At 43.8% G+C, this 25,862-nt stretch overlaps 1 protein-coding gene across 1 annotated transcript; it reads left to right on the top strand.

Annotated features, from left to right (window-relative positions):
- The first annotated feature begins 5,939 nt into the window (after positions 1-5,939).
- On the top strand, positions 5,940-21,831 carry LRRC74A (leucine rich repeat containing 74A). Its single transcript, XM_009280925.2, has 14 exons — positions 5,940-6,006; positions 6,182-6,292; positions 7,502-7,677; positions 8,307-8,414; positions 9,156-9,252; positions 9,682-9,731; positions 10,529-10,610; positions 12,302-12,387; positions 12,736-12,930; positions 14,582-14,677; positions 18,268-18,411; positions 19,606-19,713; positions 20,365-20,450; positions 21,750-21,831. Exons 1-14 carry the CDS (start codon positions 5,940-5,942, stop codon positions 21,829-21,831), a joined length of 1,488 nt encoding a protein of 495 aa, XP_009279200.2.
- Positions 21,832-25,862: the final 4,031 nt, after the last annotated feature.

Below are 25,862 nucleotides of genomic sequence, written 5' to 3' on the forward strand. Positions count from 1 at the left end.
GGCTCTGCACCTGGCCAGTCACTGCGGCGGGGGCCGGCAGCACTGCTGTGCCTGGGGGATCAGGAGTTGTGACCCTAAGCAGGGTGACGGCAGCTTTCTGGCCCCGCCACCCTGAAATTTGTGTTTTCAAATGAAGTTTTCATCCCCGTTCTCCAGAAATCCAAACAGAAAGGAAAATTTCCAGGAACTTTTTTCCCCTGGAAAGCCACCGAGCAAATAAAGTCCCATTTGCTCCAGATGAGTTAATAATTACGCAGGCTTTGCAAACACGATGATAGTCAAGGTTTTGCAGAGCGCAACCTCTATGTGGACAAATGCCATTGGGGGTGGGTGAAATACCAGTGCAGGAGCATGCCCTCCCTGGGTGTGCTGCTCACAGGTCACTACAGCTCTGCAAAATCACTCCCTTTTGCCTGGCTGTGAGCACACTGTGGCCTTTGCAAGTTGAGACCTGTCACATGTTGAAACCAGACAGTTTCATATGAAAAGAGAGGACCTGGTTTTTAATGTTTTGCTTCGTTCCACATTCAAATGTGTACAACATCTAAAGGCAAACAGATCAAACTGAGCACCGCTATGGGTTTTTACACCAAATACACACTTCTAATGTGTGATGTCAGCAGCCTTCTTCCAAACTCTGTCTAAGATGGGCACTTGCAATGAAGTCAGGACCCATGTCATCCCTGCCTTTTGCGCTGACGAGTGCTGCCAAACTGCTCCCTTGATGGTGACCAGCTGCTGCCTCATGGGTTATACTTAGACGAAACACTTTTTGAGGGACAACCTGCCTCTTACCCTATTTGTATATGGTGATTAGCACAATGGGTGTCCACAGCTAGGATCCGAGCTGATGTTGTAATGTATATAAATAATAATCCCACCAGCCTCTTTTTCAAATCTCCAGTTATAAAACACCATGGAGCACAGATGCAGTCACTTATCTCAAATCCCACAGATGTCTCTGGCAAAGCACAGAACTGGACTGCGGTCTCCCATCTCCTGCTGCAGTAAGCAAACCTCTGGAACCAGCATTGGTTTCTAGTCAGAAAATGGAGGGTGTTCTCCAGAGGAAGGACCTGCAACATTAAGGGCTGATGACTGGGGCATTTAAAACAAGGCTGTTCTTTGAAAGGAAAGATCTAAGAAAGTATCTTCAGACCCAACCCACATCAGGATAATCAGACTGAAATCGGAGAAGAATGTTAGCCGGTGCCACAAACAAGCAAGTATCCAGACAGCCACAGTTGTTTTGCCTACACTAGAAAAAATATTTACAAACTTCGGCAATAAAATCAAAGCTGACAATGGTCATCTGCTTCAGAGTCAAACCTTCCACTGGCTTTTGCGGCATTTTGTTCTATATCCAAATATAACCCTACCATGGCCTCTAATGACTGGGCTACTTGAGAGGTTTATGTAGAACCTACCCTATCTTTGGGAAAATGGACTTTTTCTTCCTCTCTGTATAGCCCATATTACACTGTGTAGACTACATAAACTTCAAAATCTGTACGAGAGATTATGTTCACTGAGCATCGCCCATAATGGAAAGATTTCTAAGTGTATGTATTAGTCCTGCTCAACCTTTATCAGAAAGCCTCTTCTGTTACAGTTTTGGTTTTAGCCCCTTAGGAAAGGTTACGGAGTCCTCTGTATAAATGATGTAAAATAATAAGTGCTGAACCAATTTTGGCACCAACAGTAGTTGGTGGGTTGAATGAGTACTTGATTCGAGGCCCCATTAAGTGCTGACATGTTTACAAGCCACACTTTATTACCGAATGGATGGGGAATTTGGCAGTAAAGAAGTCTGAATCTGTTCAGGACCAGTAAGGCGAATACACTCCTTTAATCCTCATCTCCTTTAACACTATACCTGCTGCAGTCTGGCTTTCTCATTAAATTGTACAAACTGGAATACGAACTAAAGGAGAGAACTCTTACCAGCAGCCTGGCACGACGCTCTGATATGCCTATGGGGGTCTCACAGCCAAAACCTCATCTGTTCTCTGGGAGTCAATGGGATCCCAGAGCAACAGGGTTTCCAACACTGAATGTCACCCCTCGGAGTCGGAAGGCGCAGGCGAGGTCATAGAAGGGTGGTGGTGGCAGGATGGGGGGACGGGGCGGCCACAGGCTCCACAGGGCTTTCTCGTGACACCCAGCCAGCTCCTACAGCGGGATTCTCCTGTTCACAAGCAGTATAAATTAAGAGCACAGATCTTACAAGTGGCACCATTCCTCTTGGAGATTTTTCAATTGTAGCCGAGTGGCTGCACTTTTTGTCTATAGGTGTGAGGAACTTACAGGGTCTAGGAGGTGGCTGTGAACTCTTCATTTACAGAAGAGAAAAAGCAAATGAACCCGCTGCTCACTGGTGGTGACACAGAGAACGAGCCTGAGAAGGATGCAGGTGCGGTGTTTAGTTACTAGCAAACTCACTTCAGAAATAGTCAGAAATGGCCAAAGGAAAATCTCCAGCACTCAAGAGGGACTGAGGTTGCTGCAGACTGATCACCAGGTGGGAAGGCTTCCTTTCCCCAGGCCAGGCAGCAATGAGGAGAAACGGGGTGCCAGTGCCCTGAGACGGGAGCTGCCATCCAGCAGCAGCTCAAAAAAAGTAAAATGCATCAGAAGAGGGCTTGCCAGTACCAGCTTCCAGGCAACTCTACCCTGCTGCCCCTAATTCCCACAGGAGATGTTGGAGCTCAGCACCTTGTGAGCCCAGACCCTGTTTGAGCCCTCCATCGCCCAGAAGAACAGGCAGGGCGTGAGGGGCAGAGGAGTTTTCGGAACCTGCTGCTGTCGGGCTGTGCTTGTACACAACCGAGTCAGGCTCCAGCTCTGCTTGCAGCATTTTGGCCTGACTTCCTCCCAAAGTTCAAAGCCCCCCTTGGCGTGTCACATAGTCTTTACAAATCAATTTCTTATTTTCCTTCATAATGCAATTACTGTAAGGTAGTCAGATATGTGGGACAACTTCTCTCTTTGGTTCTTGTTCTGTATTTAAATAGAGTATAATGCAATTTATGAAGTGTTACATAATAATTTTCCCTAATGGATATTCTAATAGATTAGATCCTTTATCAGAATATTTTCCATTGTTTCAAAATGACACTTGTCTAAATATCCTTTCTTGTTTTTCTGTAAAGGTAGCTCTGGGGGTTTTTTTGATCCAGCAGTAACAATTTATTGCCTATTTGGGATTAGTCCCTTTTGGGATTAGTCCCTTTTAGATAGCTTTTCTGCAAACAAAGTTCTGTTCTTGGCTATGAACTCTTGAAACTTTCACTCCTTAAGTGGGATCTGACATAATTAATTACCTGCTATCAAGCCCAACGATTATATTAAAATTCTTATTTCTCATGGGTTTTTGACAGTATTAACTTGAAAAATATTATCACTAGGAAATACCTGGTCAGTTAATAGTTGGTTGCCATTTTCCCTTACATATTGGATTAAATAATTGTGGGTAAAAAGCTGGTTGAATTTGACTGACAGTAGCAGCGAGCAGAATAGTATAATTGTTAATCCTACCCTATTCCAGAGGCAAAATGTTGTCAAAATGTCTGGTTGTTTTGCTTTTTTCTTCGTCTAAATAATTTATATTAGGTGAGAGAAAAAAAATCTATATTTTTTTTCTTTTTTTCCACAAATATCCAACACATTTGTTTATAATTTCTCTAGAAGTCTTTTGATATCCACAGTGGCATGACTTAAAATAGGAGATAAAGAGTTGATACCCTTGACCAAGCTAAAGCACACACAGTTTTTTCACAACCACAATAAACCTCATTTCTCAATTTTTCAATAAATGACAACATTTAGGATATTAATTCCTAAATACTTTGCTTAGACTTTGCTGAGATACAAAATCACGTCTCGTAGCTGTTTCCTCATAGATTCCTTCAACATTTAATACTCCCAAGTTAGTATAATCATATAGTTTGACACATCACTGAAAGAACTGATTCCTTACAGACTGTAAAAAAAGGCTTATATCTGAGCGTTTGCATTAGTATCATTTTGTCTGCATACTGCAAAATGTTATGTTCCATTTTATGAGTTGCCCCAGTTGAGCTATTATTCTGATGTATTTCTCAGGCCAGACGTTGAGAATGAAAGAAGTGAGGACAACCTTGGTAGCTTGCTTTCACAGCTGAAATTCCTTAGTATATATCCGTTAGATTTTATCCTGGCAGAGAAGGAGAACAATTTATGAAAATCTTCATCTGCCCTTTACGTCCATCACTATTAGTAGTGATTCTAAGAAAGAACACTTCATTAGTTTAGCAGCACGAACTAGGACCTTGTTGCAATGCGAGGCAAAAGATGATAAACATTTTCACTACTCCACAGAGCTACTGAAGTATAAATTGATAGTGTGATTTATCAAATATTTGTACAATACAAATGAGGGGACAGCATAAAGCAACATACCCAGAGAACAGGCATTGTTCACCTAGCAGAGAGAAGGGATTTGCAGCTATCTGGATGCATCCCTCAGAAGTCGCACATCAAACCATGGAGTGAACTCCCCTCCTAGCTCCTGGTTCGTGACTGGTACAAGCCGTGCATGCGACAGGCTGACCAAAAAGCTGTGTCTGCAGCCCCAACACCTGAGGAAAGGAGAAGGGTGATAAAGGAGTCTCCAGACCCATCACTTTCCACTGCATTGGTTTTAACACCAATAATCATGATTCAGTGCTTTTCAAATTTCTGCTTGAATAACAGTGTTATTTTCTGTATCAGTGCCAACTTCTACAGCTCCACAGGGGTGCAGGCACCACTTCTGGATCTATCTCAGAAGGCTCAGTCCACACACTGCAGGATGGCTGATGTACTGGGCACATGACAGCCACGTTATCAGAAGATAGACCCCAGTCTGGATGGGTTTTGTATAGCATAGACAGTCTGTTCCCCAGAGTGGGAAGTTTATTTTTCTCAGGATGTCCAGCGTTGTAGGGCCATTAAGCAAAGACAGTCAGTGGGTAGTATCATAATGTCCCAAATCTTTGGTTCTACTTGTCTCGTGAGCTCTTTACATGGGATTTAGACCTATTTTTACCCTTTCTTTTGTCTTTCTCGCGCTAAAGTAATGCAAGCAAACCCATCATTTGAACAAATAAAGTCTGGCAGAAGGAAATGGTCTTAATGAAGGAGCTGCAGCTGCAGAGCTGGTTGAAATGTGGTGATGTGGCTGCCAGCTGGCCAGTCTTTCCCTCACATAAGTCTGCATGAACAGCCAAACTGCAAGCTCCATGTCACACATTGATGCTAAGTGACACTGAAGAAGGGTATAAAATTACAGGTCAATAGCCTGGAGCTCTAAAGGGAAATAAGGAGTAAGAGAAGAAGGTAGTAAAAGCAGTGACAGGGAATGAAAAGAAAGATTAAGAGTTGGAAAAAAGTATGTATTTTGTTATTAGCTAGAAATTATTTTGGCAAAATTACTCTTCATTATTTTGTACGCAATTATTCCTCTTAAAAAGGAATTTTCCAAATTCTCCTTCTCTCTAACTATAAAATAAATTCTGAATTGTAAGCAAGAGAAGCTGTAGCACCTCCAGTGGGTCTGGTTACACTCAGTCCCAATGTACAATAGCATCCAAATGCTTTCCCTTCTGCCTAGCTTGAAGAGTACTACAAAGCATTCCCAGGCTCATAGCAGAGTCAGCCAACTGTGTCCTGCCCGTGCCTGGGGAAGTGTGAGTCAGTTCAGGACAGCTAGGAGGAACTGGCATGGGTTTGGCTTGTAGGTTTGTGGGAAACTGGGATGGAGAGAGGAAATTTGCTGTTGCCTGGTGGGCTCAGAAATTGAGGAAGGGGAGAGAGGCAGCTCATGAGGAATGAAGACCTAATGCAGGAGAACTCTGAGTCCCCTGCACATGGGATGCATGCTGAATTTGGGGAGGGCTCTTTCCAAAAGCTGCCAAGCCATGGCCAGTCTGCAGATCTGCGTCCCCAGAGTGAGCCCATCCCCACACCAGGGCCAGCACCACATGCGTACAATGCACAGGGAGTGGTGGGTACGAAGTGGGGCTGGAGAAGGAGTGCATCCACAGCATGTTGAAGAGGGGCGCAGGCTTCAGTGAGAGTGATGGGAGGTCTGTCACATCCAGGGAGTCACATCTGTGCTGGGCTTGCATTGACAAAATGAATCTGTTTGGTTTCATGGCAGGCCAGGACGAAGAGACGTCCAATACCAGTGAGTCTCCGGAGTCTGTGTCGCTGGCTGATGCCTCAGCAGAGAAGGCCACACAAGGCTCTGACACTGACCTAGAGGTTGAAGGTGAATGTTTTCTGACCATCTGCCCTCACTAGCCTTCCCCCTTACAGAGCTGTACCTACCAACGTGTATGTATCCGAAATGGAGACCAAGGACACAATCCTGCCAGGGTCCTGACAACCACACCTAATCTGGCAGTCGATAAAGGCAGGGGGATGAATTTCCCTCTAAGAGCTCTCACTTTGACGCCAAGCATCTTCCTTCAGCTGCTTTCTATACACCATGACTATTCCTTTGTTCCTTCTTCTCTCCCCTAGTCCTTAATAACCAACATTACCAGACCAGCCTGCTGCCTGGGCACCAGGAGCAGCTAGCTGAAGCCAAGGATGGAACACTCTGTGTGCTCCTGACGAAACACTGCAGAGCAATTGTGGTCTGCGTGCCACAACTGTCCAGACTTTTCTGGTGGCTCTCCTCTTATCTCCTGCCTAGTGAAGTCAGTCCTCTAGCTAAACAAGTCTTGCACTCACTTTTGTAATGGTGCGATTTGTCCATAATTTAGGATGAGAGCTTTTTAACTTGTTATAAATGAAAGGAAAATAAAAAACCATAAGAATGCAAGAAAAAAGGACTTTTTTGTTAGAGGCCTCAGATTGAACTGGAAAATGGCTTTGATGAGAGGGGAATTTGTCTTGAGGTCAGACGGTTGAATGCATATAACAACATGGAGAAATACGAGTTCTAAGTATGGGTTTTGATGAAGGAATTCCAAATGACAGGTTTTTGTGGAAATACAGCCGCCAGCTGCACTGATATGTCTCACTGCAGCTGTGTCAACAACACCCAATGGCCAAGATGAGAATGCTGGGATTCTTTCTGCTGGTTGTAAGCCAAAATGTTCTGAGCTGCCCTAGCTCTGCTGGCAATATCAGCTGCGTGCTTCAATTAAGATTTTAAAGAAAAAAAAAGATGAAAATGTTTTTGCCTGATGTCAAGAATTCTCAGTTACACCAAGAAAGGTTTAGTCACATTGCAGACTGGTGAGAAGCTACAGCAAGTCACTGGATGCCAAATGGAGAAGCAAGGAGGATACATTAACTCTTGAAGGTCTGGGATAAAGGGATGAGGAGAACCAGGGAACGATAACCCTTTAAGAGTAAAATCCTACTGTTGTGGCATAGCGTTACTTAATTTTATTAAGTTACTTAATTTATTTAAAAGAGGAGGAAGGACACTGAATGCAGCACTCATCAACATACTTTTTCTCTGTAGATCCTGAGAAGGCCTTTGTGGGCATTACGGGCACAGAGCTGTACTTGGAAGCATGCAGGCTGATGGAGGTGGTACCTGTCTCACACTTTATTCAGAACTTGGCCAAGCCTTATATAAACCTGAACCACCATGGTCTAGGACCCAAAGGTGTCAAAGCCATTGCTATTGCTCTGGTGGTGAGTAGCCAGTAAGAGTGGGGCCACTGTTCTGAAGAACAATAGGCATTTTAGGCCTCTCTCAGGCCTGAAAGCCATCACTGAGTACACAGTGTGGGAGATAAAGACATGTATCTTTCCCATAGGAGCTCTGAGCATCCCTAATGTTTCTAATCCCCTGCACAGGGAAGTCTTGTGTGGCAACTGCTGGCCTTTGCTAGAGTTACCCCCAAGAGCAAACTGATACTCTTCCATGGGACACAAGTCCCCAATGCTCCTAACCCCTACAGGGCCAGAGGTAGGGCTGGAGGGATTGGTATCCCCCACTCTGGGTCCTGCATAGGGATATGCTACACTCACCAATGGACAGGCCCAGGATGTCTGAATTGGAGCTTGGATCTGAACCTGGGTCTCCAGGCTGGCAGAAAGCAATGGAAAGTCCTACCCACTCAAAACCTCTCCAAAAAAGCATCTCTTTTGTATGCCAACTCCCACTGCCATGGCTCTGCCACATCTCCTGATCACTGTCCTGCAATGCTTTCTGAGGTTTGGAGGAAACGTCTGGTGTCTGTTGAACTGAGGAAACTCTCCCCTTCATTAACTTTTCAGCAGTTTTTTGTGTGTCTTTGTTTACCTTTGTGTCTTCCCAGTCCAACGCAACCGTCACCCATCTAGAGTTGGAAGACAACTGCATTCTGGCAGAAGGAGCCATATGCATAGCAGAGATGCTACGAGAGAATTCCTCCCTTCAAGAACTGGTACCCCATCTGACATAGTTTGTAGCCAAAATTATAGCTCACCAAGTTCAATCATCTGAAAGAAAACCCATCCATTCCATTACAACTTTAACCAAATAACTGTTGTTCCCATGCAAAAATATTCACATTCTGAAAGTCATGATATTTTATGCTGCTCTACTTTTAAAAAGTACTGAAAAAAGTACTGAAAAGCAGAAGTGTGCATGTGATGGCAGTTTGGTGAGTCTGGAACTGTTCTCTTCATTAGCAGATGTGATAATAATTACCATAACTAAGTCTTTCTAGTTCATGCTTTGCCAACAGAAAAAATGTTTTGGTCAGGAACTTTCATTCTCCAGTATGACATGGGGAACCTTTTCTAAGTAGATTAAGGGAATAATGCAAAACTTTCAGATATGAACTGGTAGGAGTGTTCCTTCAATCTGAAACTGGGGTATACAAAATGCATTTTGATAGGCTATGGGATCTGTGTTACACTGGAAGAAAAGATTCTTGGCCAAATGCCTCTTGGTTCACTGAAGATGAAGACCCGTGTGAAACCGATGGCTGCAGGGCTTTATTCCTGTTAGGAAGGATATAGGGTTAAACACACCTATAACTCACATGTTAATTACTGTCTGGCTGACATTTCTCATATTGCTCGTCTTGCATTATTCCCTTGATATCTTGGGCATTAAGAAGACAATAAAGCTAATTCATTCTTTGGACTCATCCTTCTTATCCTTGCTTCTTTCCTTCCAGAACATCTCCAATAACCACCTAGACACAGCAGGAGCTGAAGCCATTGCCAGTTTGCTTTTGGATAACATGTCCTGCCTCCATACTCTTCAGCTCTCAGGTGGGCTGTATGCACCCAAACAGAGATGGCAGTAGAAGTGAAATAACATATGTGTCATTCCAGTCTCTCATCTTGAGAATATTAGTCAGACTATGGGCAAAATCAATCTCTCAGCTATGTGTCTGACGGGAAAGCAGAGTAACAGTGGAAATCTAGATTTATAGTGATGTGATTAAATATTTGGCCTGCTCAAGCTCCAGCACCTCTGAAAACCAGTCCCTTACGAGAAACTTAGATAATTGCTGGAGTGTCTCCCACATCTTGGGGTAATTCTGCTCTATGGAGCAAAGTGGAATAGTGACTAACTTCTACAGCCTGATATGGGCTGTGATTAACTGGAGGTTCCACCTAAAAGTACAGCTTCCTGCAAACCCCAGCACAGCACCAAGGGAGAGATCAGCGCACTGTTAACATACTTTTCCTACCCAGGAAACAACTTTGGAGAGCAGACTGCACCATACTTTGCTGAGGCATTAATGGTGAGTTACCTGAAATCCAAGGTCGTTTGCAGCCCTGGCTGTGTAACAGACTCTCCTCATCTTGAAGCTGCTACTCACTTGGCATGATTTCACTTGGCAATGCCCATATGATTTCCTGGCATAATTCCTCTAAGTGCCTCTTGCTTACTTCAGAAATGAGAGAGGCTGGGAGGACATAGAGCAGGATGGACTGTGTTAACATTTTCTCAGGACAGCTGTGTGAGTCTGGCTGAGAAACAAACCTTCAGGACTGTGTAACAGAACAACAGAACGACATCTGGGTGACAAAAAATTTTCAAGAAGTGTAAGTAACCCAACTTCGTATCATTTTGCAATTCTCCAGTAAAAAGAAGACGCTTGACTTCTCTGGTTAGTTCCTGTCTCAAAGCCTCTGCATCATTTGGCACCACCAGAAGCTGCCCTGAAGCAAGGCCTTGACGCGATATGAGAAAGTGCTCTTGGTCAGGGTGCAATGGTGGGACTGAAGCAGGGGCAGGAACAGAATTGGAGGATGTGTTGCAGGCCAGACATGAGCTGTGTGAGGGAAGTTTGCACAAAACAAAGTCCCATTACTTTTGCTGTTTTGGGAAGATAATCACCATGATGTTATATGCCTGACAAAGCTTTGTTTTGGGACACACAGTGCCACAATCTCCATGCTGATGATCTCCCATGCACTGAAGATTTCAGTGTGTCTGATATTCCTCTGTTTCATCCTCATGTGGGGGCTTTGGCATAGCAGCTGGTTGCAGCTGGCTGGAAGATCTCATTGTCTCTGCACATTTGTCTCTCTGCAGGGCAATTACCAAGTGAAGGAGCTGGATCTCAGCCACAATGAGTTCTATGAGAAGGGAGGACAGCTCCTGGGACAGATGCTCGGTAACTTAATTTATTACTCCCGCAAAGCCAGGAGTACAGGCACTGGGGGACTTGATGGCGTCAGCACAGTGAACATGCATTTCCTTCTCCAGCAAAAATGCCCCATGACCTAGTGGGTGGTACAAAAGACAGGGTGCCCAGATTTAGAGCTTCCTGCCTGGTCCACAGGCTCACCCTCATCACCACAAGTGACTCTAGCAACTATGACTAATGTATCAGAACACAAATGCAGGATGAGAAACCACAGTAAGAGAGTGGTCTGTGTCAGAGAGAAGAGAGCTGAAAGAGAAGTCCGTCAGGGAGTATAAAGCAGAAAATTGCATTTTACTAAAATCTAATAGGATCAGAACTGTTGTTTGTTTTAAGCTTTTGATTACAAAGTTCAGGAGCGATTTCATTTTTTCTTAAGTAGCCCAAACCCTAATGGTTTGAGCCATTGCACAGCAAGCAGCAAGGGAAACAGTTTAGGAAGAAATAAAATCAAGCTGCCTAATTTATCTTTTTAGACAAAGTGAGATCCAGAGTGTGCTAGTAGCCCTGGAGAGGGAAAGCAAACAAAACAGTTACAGTCCTTCAGTAATCTCAGGTGCTATTAGTGCACTGGGAAAGACTTGCATGAATATCTGATGGCTCTTCTTCCCTCAGTATGTCCAACACGCCTGCTACCATAACGGCCACAAGCCTGTGCTGTGAGCATCCAGTGTTCCTCGAGATTTCAGTAACACAATGCCTTCAATTTAATTAACACTTTCCTTCTCCTGGTTCAGTATTTCCACTGATATGAACCTCTTTCTAATTACAGTCCATGTCTTTAAAAGATGGATCAATTAAAACTGCAGTGAGGAACAAGGCACTGTGCCCCTGCCTTGGACAAGCCTGCAGGCAATGCAGAGATCAGTACTAAAACTTGTGACCTTCCTAGCCCAGAAAAATGCCTCTCCAAACTTAAAGGTCTTAAGAGCTCTTCTCTCCTTCCAGCTCACTTGAGGCAGGAGCAGCAGAGATTACTGCAGAATCTGTTACTTTTCTGTTTTGTTTCTTAAAGGAATATTTTTAAGTCAGCTAAATTCACCATCTGCCTCCATCCAACCTCCCATCCATGGAAAATCTGGATAAGAAATTCTCTCTGAGAATGAGAAGCAAGTGTTGGCAGCAAGTCCTACCCCTCCCAGTGTCACAGTAGACACAAATGAATTCACACATACCCTGCTTTAAGTAGAACTTACACCGTGAGGTGTGCTATGCATGTGAGTTGGCACTGGTACATATACAGCTGGGCACAGCTACCATATGAAGCTGAATTCCTCTCTTCTGCTAATCAAACGTACGCAGAGCGAGTCTTGATATTTTAGATGTGGCAAGGAGAATCCAGCCATTTTTCACAGTGAGAAACACAGACAGTGTCTATTAATATAAGAAATCCTCCCTCTCTACCCTCCTCCTTCACAATTTATTCTTTGATTGAGCCAGATAAAAAACTGTGTTCCCTTTCTGCTTGTGATCAACAGCCCATTCTCTGTTCTCTGGGTGCTGTGGACAGCAAAGACTCTGTAGGTGCAGGTTCCTCCTACTGCAATCGATGAAGGCTGTTGCTGAACGCCCAGCAAACTTTCTCTTAGTCCTTAAGTGTGGGTCAGCAGCTGTGTCCAGACCACTCTTCATGAGCTAACATCTCAGTTTCTCTCTCCTAGCCAGCAACTCAACACTGGAGATTCTGGACCTGAGCTGGAACCACCTGAGGAGGCAGGGGACAGTAGCACTGGGCACAGGTCTCAGGGTAGGAATGCCCCTATTTTGTGATGCCCTTCACAGTGATTATTACCAGGAGCTGGTTGAAACACTGATTGGGAACTCAAATCCCTGAGGTCTGAGCAGGATTCAGTAGCTTTAGCAAGGCTCATCCTACTGACAGTGGCAGTCAGCGCCAGGAGAAAGACTAAAGCAGTGAGTAGGTCTGGTGACTTATGTGGATGGAGAGACCCTGGTGACATTGCAGAGATGTTGGATTCATTGGGGCTGTCTGGGTGTCACTTGAGGGATGCTCCTGTCTCAGCCAGGCAAAAAAGGGTAGAGTGGTACAGAAAATGGGCATGCAGTAGCTAAGATCCCTCTTCTCTCCCTGGAGAGCAATAGTGCACTGAAAATACTCAACCTTTCTTGGAATGGCGTTGGCAACGAGGGAGCGCTGGCCCTAGGAGAAGCTCTCAAAGTCAATAACGTGCTGGTTCACCTGGACATCAGCAACAACCAGATCAACAACAAGGGAGCCAAGAAGCTCTGCAGGGGCCTTGAAGTCAATGGAAAACTCAAAATCTTGAAGGTAAAATAAAGCCCAGGCATGGCTGGAGGAATAAACAGAGGGAGTAGAAAGATCTGAGTCAGGTGGGACAGAAGACAGAGGTGAACTGTCTGAGCTAGAACTGGAGGAAATGAATATTGCTCTGGGTTGAAGGTGGGCAAAGTGGAAGGAAATTCTATCCCGTGAATTTCTTCCAGGGCAACTAAATTGCACTGTTCCCTCAGAAAATCCCCCAGGGACCGGCTTGACATAACCCCACATCCCTTATCACCCCAAAGTGGTTGATTCCTGTCATGTCTAGTCTCAGTCAAGTGAGAACCTAGGCATTCAACAGGCCTGCATATATACATAAAATGTAGTTGTGAAGGTACATATGTACACGTAATATGCATTTCAACCTAAGGCAAAGGTTCACACTGAAGTTTCCAGGTGGGCAAGAGTGTGCCTTTCTCAGTGTGTTAATGATTTGCTAAAAATTTATTCAAACACAGGATAAACTGTCATTGCTATGTCAGGGTAATGCCACTAAAGGAGAGGAGTATTATCAAGTCCTGGAAAAAGAAAGCCAAAACTGCCTTTTAGTAAGCTGGGGATCAATAATCCTGGAAAGGGCAAAACTGAATGACCAGCCAAGCTGGCTTCAGAGGTTAGGGTTGAGAGCTGACATGTCTTCTCAATCCAAGATCATTCTCTAGGAATTCAATTCAGAAAAGACAGCTTGCTTACAAGCTGCATTCTCAGCTAAATCTAATGTAACCGTCCTGAGAGCCTGCAAATGGCAGTATGGTGGTTGAGGGGTGTCTTTAAATCTGTTCATGTAGGCCTGTCTTTGGACACACCTATCCTTGTAAATCACTGCAAACACACCACTCTTTGGGACTGCTGTTTTAGATTATATAAATAAATGTGTCTGTTTGCCTTGCTTTTAGCCTGGCTTGAGGTAAGGTCACTAACTGACACCAAAGCATTCCTCTCTCTATGTAGCTGCACAGATTGTCTTAGGAGCTGATAACACAAAGGACTTAAAGGAGGACATGTCTTCTGCTGGCCAATGCTAACCAAGAAAGTTTTCTTTCAACTAGCGGGAGTGGGGACTGCACATGAAATCCAAGGTGGGGGAGAGGTGATGTTCACACACTAAGAGATGCACATGGCAATGCCAACCCCATAAAGCCAGATAGCTAGACCTTGTGGGACAGAGGCAGCTGATCAGCCTGAGCTCTGATCTGCTGTGCTGCCAAGAGGAGCCAAGGATATGGGAAATGTCCCGAGGGACATATTCGCATCCAGAGGGACCCTACTAGCAAGCACACATTCAAATGCAGCCCATTGCCTCTGCCTCTCCCCATCACATGACTGAACATGATCCACATCACGTACTCCTGCGTGACAGATGTAAGGGACCTGATATGTGGAATTTCACACAAGGAGACAGAGAGAAGCTGAGAAGGGAACTCCACTGGGAAGTTGTGTTGTGGAGCTTTGTGGGACAGAGACAAGAGATGGTGAGATAACAGACAAAACCATCAAAGGGGACCACAGTTATTCTACAGACCTGCTGAAGAATGGGAAAGGGTCATCCCTGAGGTTACAGCATGCCTTCTGCCAGGCATTAAATCCTCATTTTCACCATGTCTATTTCACCATTTCATCTATGTCTCTTCTCCCACAGATGGCCAATAATCCCCTTACCACAGAAGGTGCCACTGCGCTAGTCACATCTGTCAGAAAGAACCCCAAATCCGTGATGGAGGAGATCAACATCTCGGTAAGAGCTTATGTGCTGGAAAGCCTCCAGGACTATACACGATACATTTTTAGGAACTGGGTGGATCACAGAGCTGCTCCCTTCCAAAACTGTTTTGAGACTTGCTGTTTGTTTCATTTATGCACAGCCATTAATAAAAAGAGGCTACTACTTGACAGCCCTTCTAGGAGCCATGTGGAAATTATATGTGGTTTTGGTCTAGCTGTGGAGAGAGGTGCCTGTAGTATCACCACATTTCACTCCCTTCCATTTTGCAATAGCAGAACAAGGATAACGAGTCAATTCCCACTGGAGGATGAATTCTCTTCATTCCCTGAGCTGTCTCCCTCCAAGGCAGCCTAAGATGCTAAATACTGTGAAGTTTGATTCCCTATCAGTATGTACGAGGAATAGAAGATGGATGCTTCAAGGCATTGAAAGCAAAGCAATTTTATTTAAAAAAAAACCAAAACAAACCCCAACATTAAAAGGCTGGTGTGGAAGGAAAAAAAAATCACAGAGGCTAAATCTTAGTATGCTACTCCGTAGCAAGTTGGGAGCACGACACATATTGTTGTAACCTCATGTGCTGCTTCTAAAATGGGAGATCCAGAAATGCTTCTGAGCTCCTGAGTGGGGGCAGGGGTTGCATTGCAGACCAACGCTGGGGAGAGACCTGGGCACGCATCAGTCCACTCCTGGCCCTCCCATCCATGCATTGGTGCTTCATGGGAGCAGTTACAGAAGGTGTCAGGGGCCTCAGGGGCCTCCATCCACCTTTGGGAGCACCATGATTAAAGGAAAGAGCATTTTCACAAAGGTTTGGGACTTGGAATAAATAATATGTTCACACTTGAAACAAGCTATAAAAAAGTTCATGGGCATTTTTGGAGCCTCACGTAATGGGTTGTATTTAAGTTACATCTGCATGTGTTTCTTTGTCCTGTGGTTACTGTATTAAAGAAAGAAACTAAAACAAAGCAGAATAAATAATATTCATCTATGGTCTTTCCTGAGAGTATCGAGGGCTTTCAACAGAGATCATCTGAAGAACAGGCCTTCCTCTAGGGCAGACAATTTTTCCTGCATAAATTAAGATCAAAGAGAATTATTTGCCAAGTCTGCAAGGAGGCAGGCCTCATTCTGCAAAGGAAAACTGAAATGGGCTGTGTGGGGGTAAAGGACTTCATTACAGTATACGTGGTTCTGCTAGTTTTGTTACTAATAACCTAAACAATTCATACATTTGGAAAGAGTAATGTAATTTAGCTAAATTCTGAGAAATTAAAGAAATTACTGAAATGTATTTATTTAAAAGGAGGCACTCGAGAAATTTTGAGCCAAGGAGTTAATTAACATTAAGAATCTTCAATCCAACCTAAATCTCACTATGCATTTCTGCTTTTTAGGGTTAATGTGCTCTCTTCACCTCACCCTTCAAAAAGTCTAAATTACCTGGCATTTCACAAGATAAATAATCAATGGCATAAATTTACAATATTTCAGTATCCCTATCAAATGCTTGTGGGCAAACATCTCATCTGCCTGACAGACTTCATTCCACCTGTGATGTAGGGAGTCTTGCATTTCAATTCAGAGTATTTGCAAATATACAGCTCCAAAGATCTTATGCTGTCTTAAACCTTTAAGAAATTAGTAAAGGTTTTAATCTTTTATAGGAAATGTAAGGGAAGACATAAACAAAAGCCTCTTCTGCCCCTTTTCCCAGTGATAAATGTTTATCTTGACTTTTAAAGAATGAATAATTGGTGTGTCAGTAAGAGGAATTTTGAATAAGGACCATATCTAGAAACCTTTGCACAGGTTTGACAGCACTAGCAAAGGTGAAGCAAAGGAAAGGCACATTTTTAACAACAATTTGTTGCTTCTGACAACATTTCTAAGCATGACTGTTCCCCACATTCTTTTCATGATCTACTCTTTATAAGGTTTCAACTTGCAGATACCGACTATCAAACACTTAATAGAAGTCATGAATCAAAACAGCCAGCACATGCCCATCTTCACCATCACAGTACAAAAGAAAATACCATCGCTTTTCAGCTGTCCATGTGTTGTTTTTCTGGACTATGAACTGACTGTGTCAAAGATAAAGAAAAGCACAAGCTGGCTCCCTTCAGGCGCTGCCCGACCCCAGCACAGTTTGTTAGGCCAGGCACGGTGCTTTGTCTATGCTGCTTCTGAGGCTGCACTGGCGGTCCACTGGCTTTCTATGGGGTCAAGCCCAGGCTGACAAGCCTTGGAGAGAGCTGGCAGCCAGCAGAGCCAGCTCAGGCTCTCCTGTGCTGTGTTCCTAGGACTAGGACACTCTGCTAGTGTGCATAGCGCAGGGATGTTTGAATGGCTTCTTCAGGGAGTCACTCTGCGTCCATAAAGCCATTGGTGCTGAATGAAAGCTAGTAAACCCAGCCAGACCCAGACTCGTTGAAGACTGTCTTCAAGTAGTAACAGTCAAGAGCTCACTGCACGGTAGATCATAAGCTTCTAGATGGATCTTAAGAACGGTAAATCTTAAGCTTCTAAAAAAGAAGCTGTAAGAATGCATTGGGAGACTTTGTAAATACACTTTGGGAAAAAATACCGTGCTTGATGCCTTGGAAACCTCCCGCAATGACAGAAAACAGAAGCTTTCAAGAATTTCCTGAACTGCCTTGAAATTTCCAACAATTAAATATATAGCTAACGTAATACATGAACAATTCCTCTGCCATCATGGATATGAACAAAATCATAACCATGGTTACAAAAGATCAGTCAAGGCAAAGGCAAATTTGTCATAACTTAAATTTAGAAGAATAAATTACAATGACGTCAATATCTGCATTGCTAGTTTACTTTCTAGTATCGCAAAACCCTAAATCAGGAAACTGTGCTGCTGTCCATTCTATAAGTACTAAACCAGAAAACTCACAGTGTGAGCTCTGATACACTGAGCTGTCACTACCCTGTTTGAAATCCTTAGGAAAAAACAAACGTCAGGTCTTGTACTGCTGACTGGAGCTTCCTATTAGGGTTACACAATGAAATAGAGCTTTACCAAAAGTTCTTTTCATCTGGAGACACCTGGGCCCTTGCCAGATAGAACTTTCTTGTCTGAGTTTTAAAGCTACATTGCTGGAGATACTAATCCTTTTAGGCCTTGGATGATTTTTTTTTTAATTTTTGCAGAACTCTGTGGCACATTTTGACCATTAACTGTTCAATGTGCAGTCTGCATCTTAACCGAATGGAGAGGAGACCCATGTAGAACTATCTCAGGGATGAACGTGAATCACTTGAATAACCTAACATAAGAGGTCTTCAGTGTAGACATTTACCTGGTGAACATCTAGCTTGCATTAAGTTAATTTCTACATAAATTAGTAGATCCTTTTCTGTCTCAGGCATAGGAAAAGAGAAAGAAGAAGAACACTTGTTTAGGGTCTGACCTCCATGGGATTCCTGAAAATGAAGAGTAGAGATGGGAGAAGGCACCACCCTTAGGAGAGAATGGTTAATGTTGACTTTAGACGGATTTGTTAATACGAACAAGTCTTTGTTGTTCTTTGGGTGTCCAGGCTGACTGCACTCTCCTTCCTCCTATGTACCAGAATGTGTTGGTGAACGAAACTTTCATCAAGTTGCTGGATTTGGTGTGTCAAACGCATCCTGAACTAGATGTCATCTATGGTGAGGTCGAAGGCTGTATTGCCAAGATCCCCAAGCAGCATCCAAATCCCATGAAAGTGATTCAGGTGAACTACTGAATTTGGGTCCATAGCTCGCCTGTACACAGTGCACATGCTCCAAGCACTTGGAGGGATGGAGGTTGGAAGGGGTAAGCTTTCTTCCAAGTGGGAAATTCAGCCAAGTTCCTTCAGAAAAGTATATTCACAAAGACTGTCACAATGTTCACATATCTCAGTCCACGCAGACTGACTAAGCAAATCCTTTGATCTTCAGGAGAAGCTAATGCCTTGGGATCTGAGAGCACTAGGGAAAAAAAGAATCTGAATAGAAGTTTGCTCGCTGTGTAAAACAAACTGATTTCAGGTCTGATCCAAATGAGTGTCCATCCTCATCACAAGCCCACCGCAATAGCTGACGTTCATAGAACCCTTCACTGACAGTTGTGCTTTAGCATCAAAATTAACGTGCTTCATAAAAATAGGATATCGTATTACAAGCAAATACTGTCCTAAATAGAAAATATGTAGCTTTTCAAGGTCTGTAATTTCTATGGATAGCAGCAGATGGTGCTGTCCTCCTTGCTGGAAGGCAATGCAAGCACTTGAGCATTGCTGAGTTAAGTAACACTTTTGCACTACCAACTTCACTGTGTTTCTTAGCTGCTGTGCAGATTTTTATAGCTAACTGGGTGAGACTTTGCTATAGATGCGGATTCAGATGAACTTAAGCAAAAGCTTGGGCTGTTAGCTCCAATCAAACAGTGCTGCTGTGCTTCACAGATAGTGACGCTCACACTAGCATGCTTTGCAGTTTTTAACAGCAGCTATGGTACTCAGATGTGTCCTCATTTAAACAGAAGGGAATTCAGAGAAGAGCAACTAAAGTGATCAGATATGTGGGGGAGAGGACTGTCTCTGCATTAGGCAGCCTAGCCAAGCAGTGGCTGCTGGGATGAGGACCAAATAACCATATGCAATTATCAGAAGAAACAGATTTACTACTGAGTCTCGTTTCAAGGTAAGGGGAGAAGGAGGTATAACTGAGAAGAATGGAATTAACCTGAACAAAAGGATTTTGTTCTGACAGTAGGGTGGCTGCACAAGGAGTTATGGATTCATAACAATGGAGTTATGATATCATTACTCAGTGATAGGCTGAGTAAAGGCAGGGTGACAGATGGAAGAATAAGGGGAGAGCTGGAGGCAGGTATCAGTGACTGTTTCATCGTTATGCCCATGTTTTATCTTTGCTTCTCTTAGAACTACTTGAAAGAGCACAACCTACAACTCTGGGACTTTTTTAGGAATATTGACAAGGATGGAAACATGAAGATCCCTGTGGCAGCCTTCCAGAGAGCCATGATGCAGGTGTGCCTCTGAAAGCACGACCAGGATGCTCTTCTGGCAGGGTACTGCTCTGGGAAAACCCCTCTGCTGCAGCACAGCCACCAGCCAGCCTTGCTGGTGACATTGTTCAGACTAAAAGGCTAAATTGACCCATTGCAAAAGTTGAGCCCTGAACAAAAGTTGAGGTCCAACAGAAATGCTATGACATCCGGTAAATACTGCAGATGGCATCCATGATAATGAATCAACTTTAGAGTACCACAGGAGCTTTGTAAAATCACAGAGGTCAGCTGTTTGTATAGGATATACAGGATCTTGATAGATAATTATGTCTTACTGCTATGGGAAAGTGAAAAAGAGGCATTTAAACCCTTGCCTCTACACACTGAGTAGACAGTTCTCTTCCTGCCAAAACCACCATGGTGCTTGGGATCAGTAGCAATGGTCAGCCAGCCATGATGCTATTTTGCAAAAAAATGCAAAAAAATGTTATTTTAATCCTAAAAGAATGAAGCTGCCTCCCCAGCACCACTCTGTGGATTCTTTCCATCCCTTCTTCCATGCACCAGGCCATCTGCTCATCTATTAAAAGATGACAGGTCCCAGTATGATATGGAGGATTCTTCTGCTTGAAAATATCCAGGTTTGCTAACATTTATCTTATCCTCTTAGCAATCAAGCATCCCACTGGATCGAGTCCAAATTGGGGAACTAGTGCGCAAGTTAGACCGGAATCGGACAGGGGTCGTGGACTATAGGTGAGTGAGTGACTCCACTTACTGTCCTGGCCTGTCTTTCTTTTTTTAATTTGGCTCAACACCAAGTAAACATATCCTTATTCACTTTAGAAGGTGAAGGGACATATGTTTTTGGCCAGTCCATTACTTACCTAAGTAAAAGGTAGATGAAAAAACACCTTGCATGCTTAGAAGCCCTGTTGAGTCAAACTAGAAGTCAGTCTTATTTTTCTGTTTGATAAACTTGCTGTGAGAGTGCAAGGATCCCAGAGCTGAATGGCATTTTCATTCATGCTTGTAAGCCTGTGTGAGAAGCATCAGCTCAACACTGTCCTCCCCCTGAAGCCAGGGTAAGATTTGCAAAGACAGCGTATCTGTGCCTTCAGACCTTTTCCTCCATCCTCAGGGACTCTTGTTTTTTTCCTTGTCTCTGATCCTTCTTCTTAGGAGACCTAGTTTTCCCTGGAAACCTACCTTCAAACTACAGAACTTTTCATTCTCTTGAAAGTGCCTCTTCCTTAGTGCCTGTAGCAATCATGTCCAAGTTCTGAGAGCCTGAGCAGTCAGCAGCAAACTCCTTGGAGGTTGTCAGTCGCTGCAGGCTAAACCGTTTGTCATTGGACCCAAAATTCCCCCTAGATTTCCCGTCAGTTCTGACATGCGACTCATCAGCTGAAAGCCCTATTAATCATGCCCAAATATTCCCATCCCTCAGCACATATTAATGAGTTTAAATTTATGCTGTAGTCTAGTTTTAAGGCTAGAAGCAATGGGTCAATTTCGCAAATCTCTTCACCTCTTAGCTTCCTAATGTTTTCAAAGAGAAGCAAATTACTTTGTTAAGTCTGGTCTTTACTCCTTTGCATACATCAGTGCCGTATTAGAAGCATCTATGCTCAGACGCTAGACAGGCCTTAGCCTGGTTAATCTTGAATCAGAGGTTACATGGGGTTACCAAGTACTTTAGGCACAAATTACAGAACTGTGGTTAAGTAGCAAGCACATTAGGAACCGTTAAAACCCAATGGTCAGCAAAGACTTCATTTGGTGCCATTAATGCTGCTGAGCTGATATGCGGGGAAAAATAAATACTAATATCTACTCCTTATCTAGCTGTTTAATGCATTTTAGCACTGTAGCATGTTGGTAGTGGTAATATTCACCTTGTAGACAACAGTCAGAAGAGTTGTGACCTTTGCTGTCCTTACTGTTCCCACTTCAGGCTGTTTCCTCAAGGTCCTCTCAGCAGCTTTAAGATACCTGACAGCGAAGGTTCATTTTACTAAATTAATACTGGTTCACCTCTTTCTTTTCAATCAGTCACTTAGAGGAGCAGAAGCTGGCACAGAAGCCTGTGGAAGGGGAAATCGAGGAAGAAAAGAAGGAAGAGACATCAAAATGAAGCAAGGAGGCAGGTCAGACAGTGAAAGATTGTAGAAGAAATACTGGAAGAAAGCTCAGAGTGGCCCTGGGCTTAGGGAGGCCCAACACTGGGGAGCTCTAATAGTCTAAGTTATTGAATGTAGAAATAAAGTTGATGTTCCACTACACAGCAGGTCCCTACACAGCCTGGTCCTTTTGGTTAGGGGCAGAAGAGATTGGTCCTTTGGAGCTGGTTACCAAATCTGTCTCACTCTGCATGCTGATGATGCTGAACTTATTTGCAGAGATGGAGACAAAAAGCGAGAATGGGGAAACCAAGAGAACTCATTACTTTTATTATCCCCTTTTGGGGGAGAGCAGATGGACAAAGAAAGACTGAAGGAAGTGCCCTGCAGACATCCCCTACCAGACTTAGTGGTTCTGACACAGGGACCTTTGCAAGAGGAGAAAAATTAAATTCATAAGAAATTACAGCTCGTGTTGCTCAAAAAGTTATGGGTAATAACAATTGTATTAAATATCTCCATGGGAAAAAATATGCTAGATGGTGGAAACCATAACAGATTTCAAATGGCTCAGATACTGAACTGCTTTTTTTGAACCAACATTTTAAAAAAAGAAAAATATTTCAACAGCTCTTAAGAAGGAATACTTTGTATACTCCTTGTATATATTAATATATACATACATATATATTAATATTTATGCATAAATAGAATGTATAAAATGTAAAAATATACAGATGTGCAGAGCCACAGGAAGTATATTTTGCCATGTGCAACTGCCAATATAGACTACACCACTGAGAAACTTGGAGAACTAGGAAATGTTGGCCCCCCCGGGAAGGCCAGCCTTCAGTGGAAAGGAAAAGAAGCAGCTGGTTACCATCTGGTAAGTCTCTTGTGTGTTTCCCAGCAGAATAACCGCCTGGAAAAAAATCTTTGAATTAGAGTTCAGGTGGCTCCAGTGCCTCATCAGAGGTCAACATGACTGTTGACATGATGGCGTTAGTATGACTGTTCAGTAGTCGTCCTCAATACGTGACCGACTGCTAGGCTTTAACTCATTACCCCAGCAGGTCTGTGCCTTCTGATGTCTGCGACTCTTCTAGAATTAATTCGTGATTGCAGTTGGTGTCTCCTTCACGTACAGAATATGTGGGGTTTTGAGATGAAGAATCAGAGCAGCAGAGAGCATTTGAGATGTTGGGTGGTTTGCACATGCAGGGGCATAACACTGTGGGGTTTTCTGTTCGTTTCCTAATCATTCCTAAAATGTAATTAGCTTTTCTTGACTGTTCCTAAGCACTGAGGTATGTTTTCATAGAAACATACACCAAACCTGCAAGATCTTACTCCTGAACACTAAGGCTCGAGGAGCGGGGGAGTGGTCCATGCCCATCATTTTACAATTCGAGCTCACTTACTCCTAAGAAAGCCCTACTAACACACTACTCCCGTGAGAGGAAAGGACGCTCCTGCTGCACAGGGCTCGGCTAATGCCCGAGGTGGCTCCTGCGGCAGCCGCTGAGCGGCAGTGCCCGTGCCGGCCCCTAGATGTCAGGCCAGCCCCAGCGGTCCGAGGGGAGAGGGCTGCGCCGCCGGCTGCCGGCGAGGGATGAGCTGCCACCCGCCCCCTCCCCTCCCTGCGCGGACTGACCCCCTGGGACCCATCGGCTGTGCCCGGAGCCTGCTTTCAGCTCCTCTTCTGAAAACTACTTCGTTGCTTCTTTCCTGAAAAGTACTACCAGCAGGAGCATCATTTTAACTATCGTAAGACTTTCCTCCTCCATCCTGCTCCAGAGGCTGGTGGGTTGGTGGGCCGTGCATGTGTTACGTTTTGTGCTGGACTCACCGCACCCGTGGCGGAGGACCTGGAGATACCTGACAATTGGTCCCGACCCATGTGGCAACTCTGATGTCTCTTGTTGGCCCACGTTTGCGATGTGTATGGAGCGGTGTCACTGCTGCAGGACAGTTTTAGTACCTCTTGGATCCACTGAAGGTACTGCACATGATCCACGGACCTGAGTGTGGTTACTCATCATTTCTGGAGGGGGCTGATGTTTAAAACAGGTCATCTTCTAGGATGTTCTTCAGTGGCTCCAACTGTGTTGACCAAGTGTTCATCATCCAGTGACCATGCCGGTGTAAAGTATCTATGCCTCTCTCTCCCCCTCAGCCCCAAGAAATTATTTTTTGAGTCTTTTTTTTCAGCTTAAGAGGCATACAATGTAAATAGCAACATGTGCAGGCTGAGAATTAAGGCCAGGGAGTTAGGAACACCTAATGATTTTGTATTTGCACAAAAAAAGAGTGGAGTTTTTTGGCATGACCAGCAACTATTGTTACCTGACAGAGAACAAGATTTACAGCATCCCAGATTTTCCTCAAAAACGAGCCTCTTGGCTTATGAGCAGGCAGATGCTCTATGAGTCAGTTAAGCTGGATCAGGGGTGAGAAGTTTCTCGCTTGTTTCCAGACTGGAAAACGTTTAAGAGAGAACAATGGGATCTCGGGGTACCTGCTGGCAGAGAGCGAAGGTCGTGCTTCACTATCTCTACAGCACTGTGTTCTGCAGAAAAGGGTGCACGTTGGAGTGGAGGAATAGCATGTATATACTGTTAAATATCTTTGTCTTTTCTTCCCACAGTGTCTTGGGTTTGTGTTACATAGGTTACACAGGCATCTTTATCTCATGCAGAGTGCTGTTGTGTATTAGTCACACATTACTACTCTGCTTAGGTTTGCAAAGAATCGGCTACCCAACGAAAATGATTTGTTCAATTATCGCCCTTAAGATTCTAGATTAGCTACAGCCATCAAAAATCTTCTGTAAGAAAACAACATAATCAAATAGAGATGGGTACTGGCCTGCGGCAGGTGTGGCTTTTATTTATTTGAGTGTCCACTTAAACTTCAGATTCAACAATGATGTGGCAGCTAGATTGTACCTTTACACCAGGAAAAATGTACAGGGAGATTCGATGGTTTCTTTCAGCTGAAGAGTTTGAGCCGAAATTTCCATTCCAGAAGGGCTTGATAAATAAAAATTATCTACTTTGCTAAACACAAAATCAAAAGAGATTGGATCTCTTGGAAGGAACTAGATGCAACCTTCCGTCCAACTATGTGGCCTGATGCAATTAAAATACTAGCAAAAAAATGGGAGTGCTAGTGAAAATTTTAGTTCTCCAAATTCACATGTAAGCAATGTGGTGGAGGGATGTTGTTGCAGTTTGTATTGTTGCCAAGCCTCTCTGAGCACTCTCAGATCAATAAAGCTTTTTTAAGCTTGGTGGCAGCATTTGTCCCCTTGCTGGGAATTCAGGGATAAACTGTGGTAGATACTGAGCAGGGGCGGTCAGGGAGTGGAACATGAATTGCTCTGCTGATCCCGCACCTGTGAAATGCTGCAGAAGGAAATGGTTTGGCCAGCATAAATTAAGGCAGCTCTGAGACTCATCTAACATACCTCAGGAATTCAGCCTGCCAGCACAAAATTAGACAGTGCAGAAAGCTGGCTAAACATAATCTCTGCATCTTCAATGGCTTGTGAGAGTGACACAGCCCAGTGACATTGTCAGATCTCTTTAATATTAGAAACATTAGAAATATTAGAAACAAAAAACCACTGTTTAAGTAACATGTTTTGAAAACACAGCACGCACACCAGAGTATTTAATGTGTTAGCTAGTTTAGATGAACCTTTGGATCTCTTGCAGGGGAAATCATCTTTTTGTTGTGGATCTCATCCAGCAGCATGAGACCCAATTCAGATTGATTTCCTAGGCGCCACCACAACACTTACAACAACATATCATTTCATTAAAAAAGAGATTGCTAGTCAGAATCTCTGGAAATCTCAGAGTAAGTACAAAGACTAACGTTATATGCCAGACTAGCTCAGCTTGTTCATGTTGAAGATCTTTGATCTGTCTAGCTGAACTGGCCTAAAGGTTTTTGGCTTTACTTTCAAAGGAGAAATCTCACGGGCTGCCGAAGTGGGTACACTGATACTAGTCTTCATCTTTTAAACTTTCATCAATAG

The sequence above is a fragment of the Aptenodytes forsteri genome, unplaced genomic scaffold (assembly GCF_000699145.1).
Source record: "Aptenodytes forsteri isolate BGI_AS27 unplaced genomic scaffold, ASM69914v1 Scaffold193, whole genome shotgun sequence".
Taxonomy (NCBI): Eukaryota; Metazoa; Chordata; class Aves; order Sphenisciformes; family Spheniscidae; genus Aptenodytes; species Aptenodytes forsteri.

Bases quoted from the DNA above. Each gene is read 5' to 3' on its own strand.
- LRRC74A (XM_009280925.2), top strand. From the start codon at position 5,940: ATGGCCAGTCTGCAGATCTGCGTCCCCAGAGTGAGCCCATCCCCACAC. The intron at 8,415-9,155 runs GTACCCCATCTG...CTTTCCTTCCAG, and splicing joins ATTCCTCCCTTCAAGAACTG to AACATCTCCAATAACCACCT. The intron at 20,451-21,749 runs GTGAGTGAGTGA...CTTTTCAATCAG, and splicing joins ACAGGGGTCGTGGACTATAG to TCACTTAGAGGAGCAGAAGC.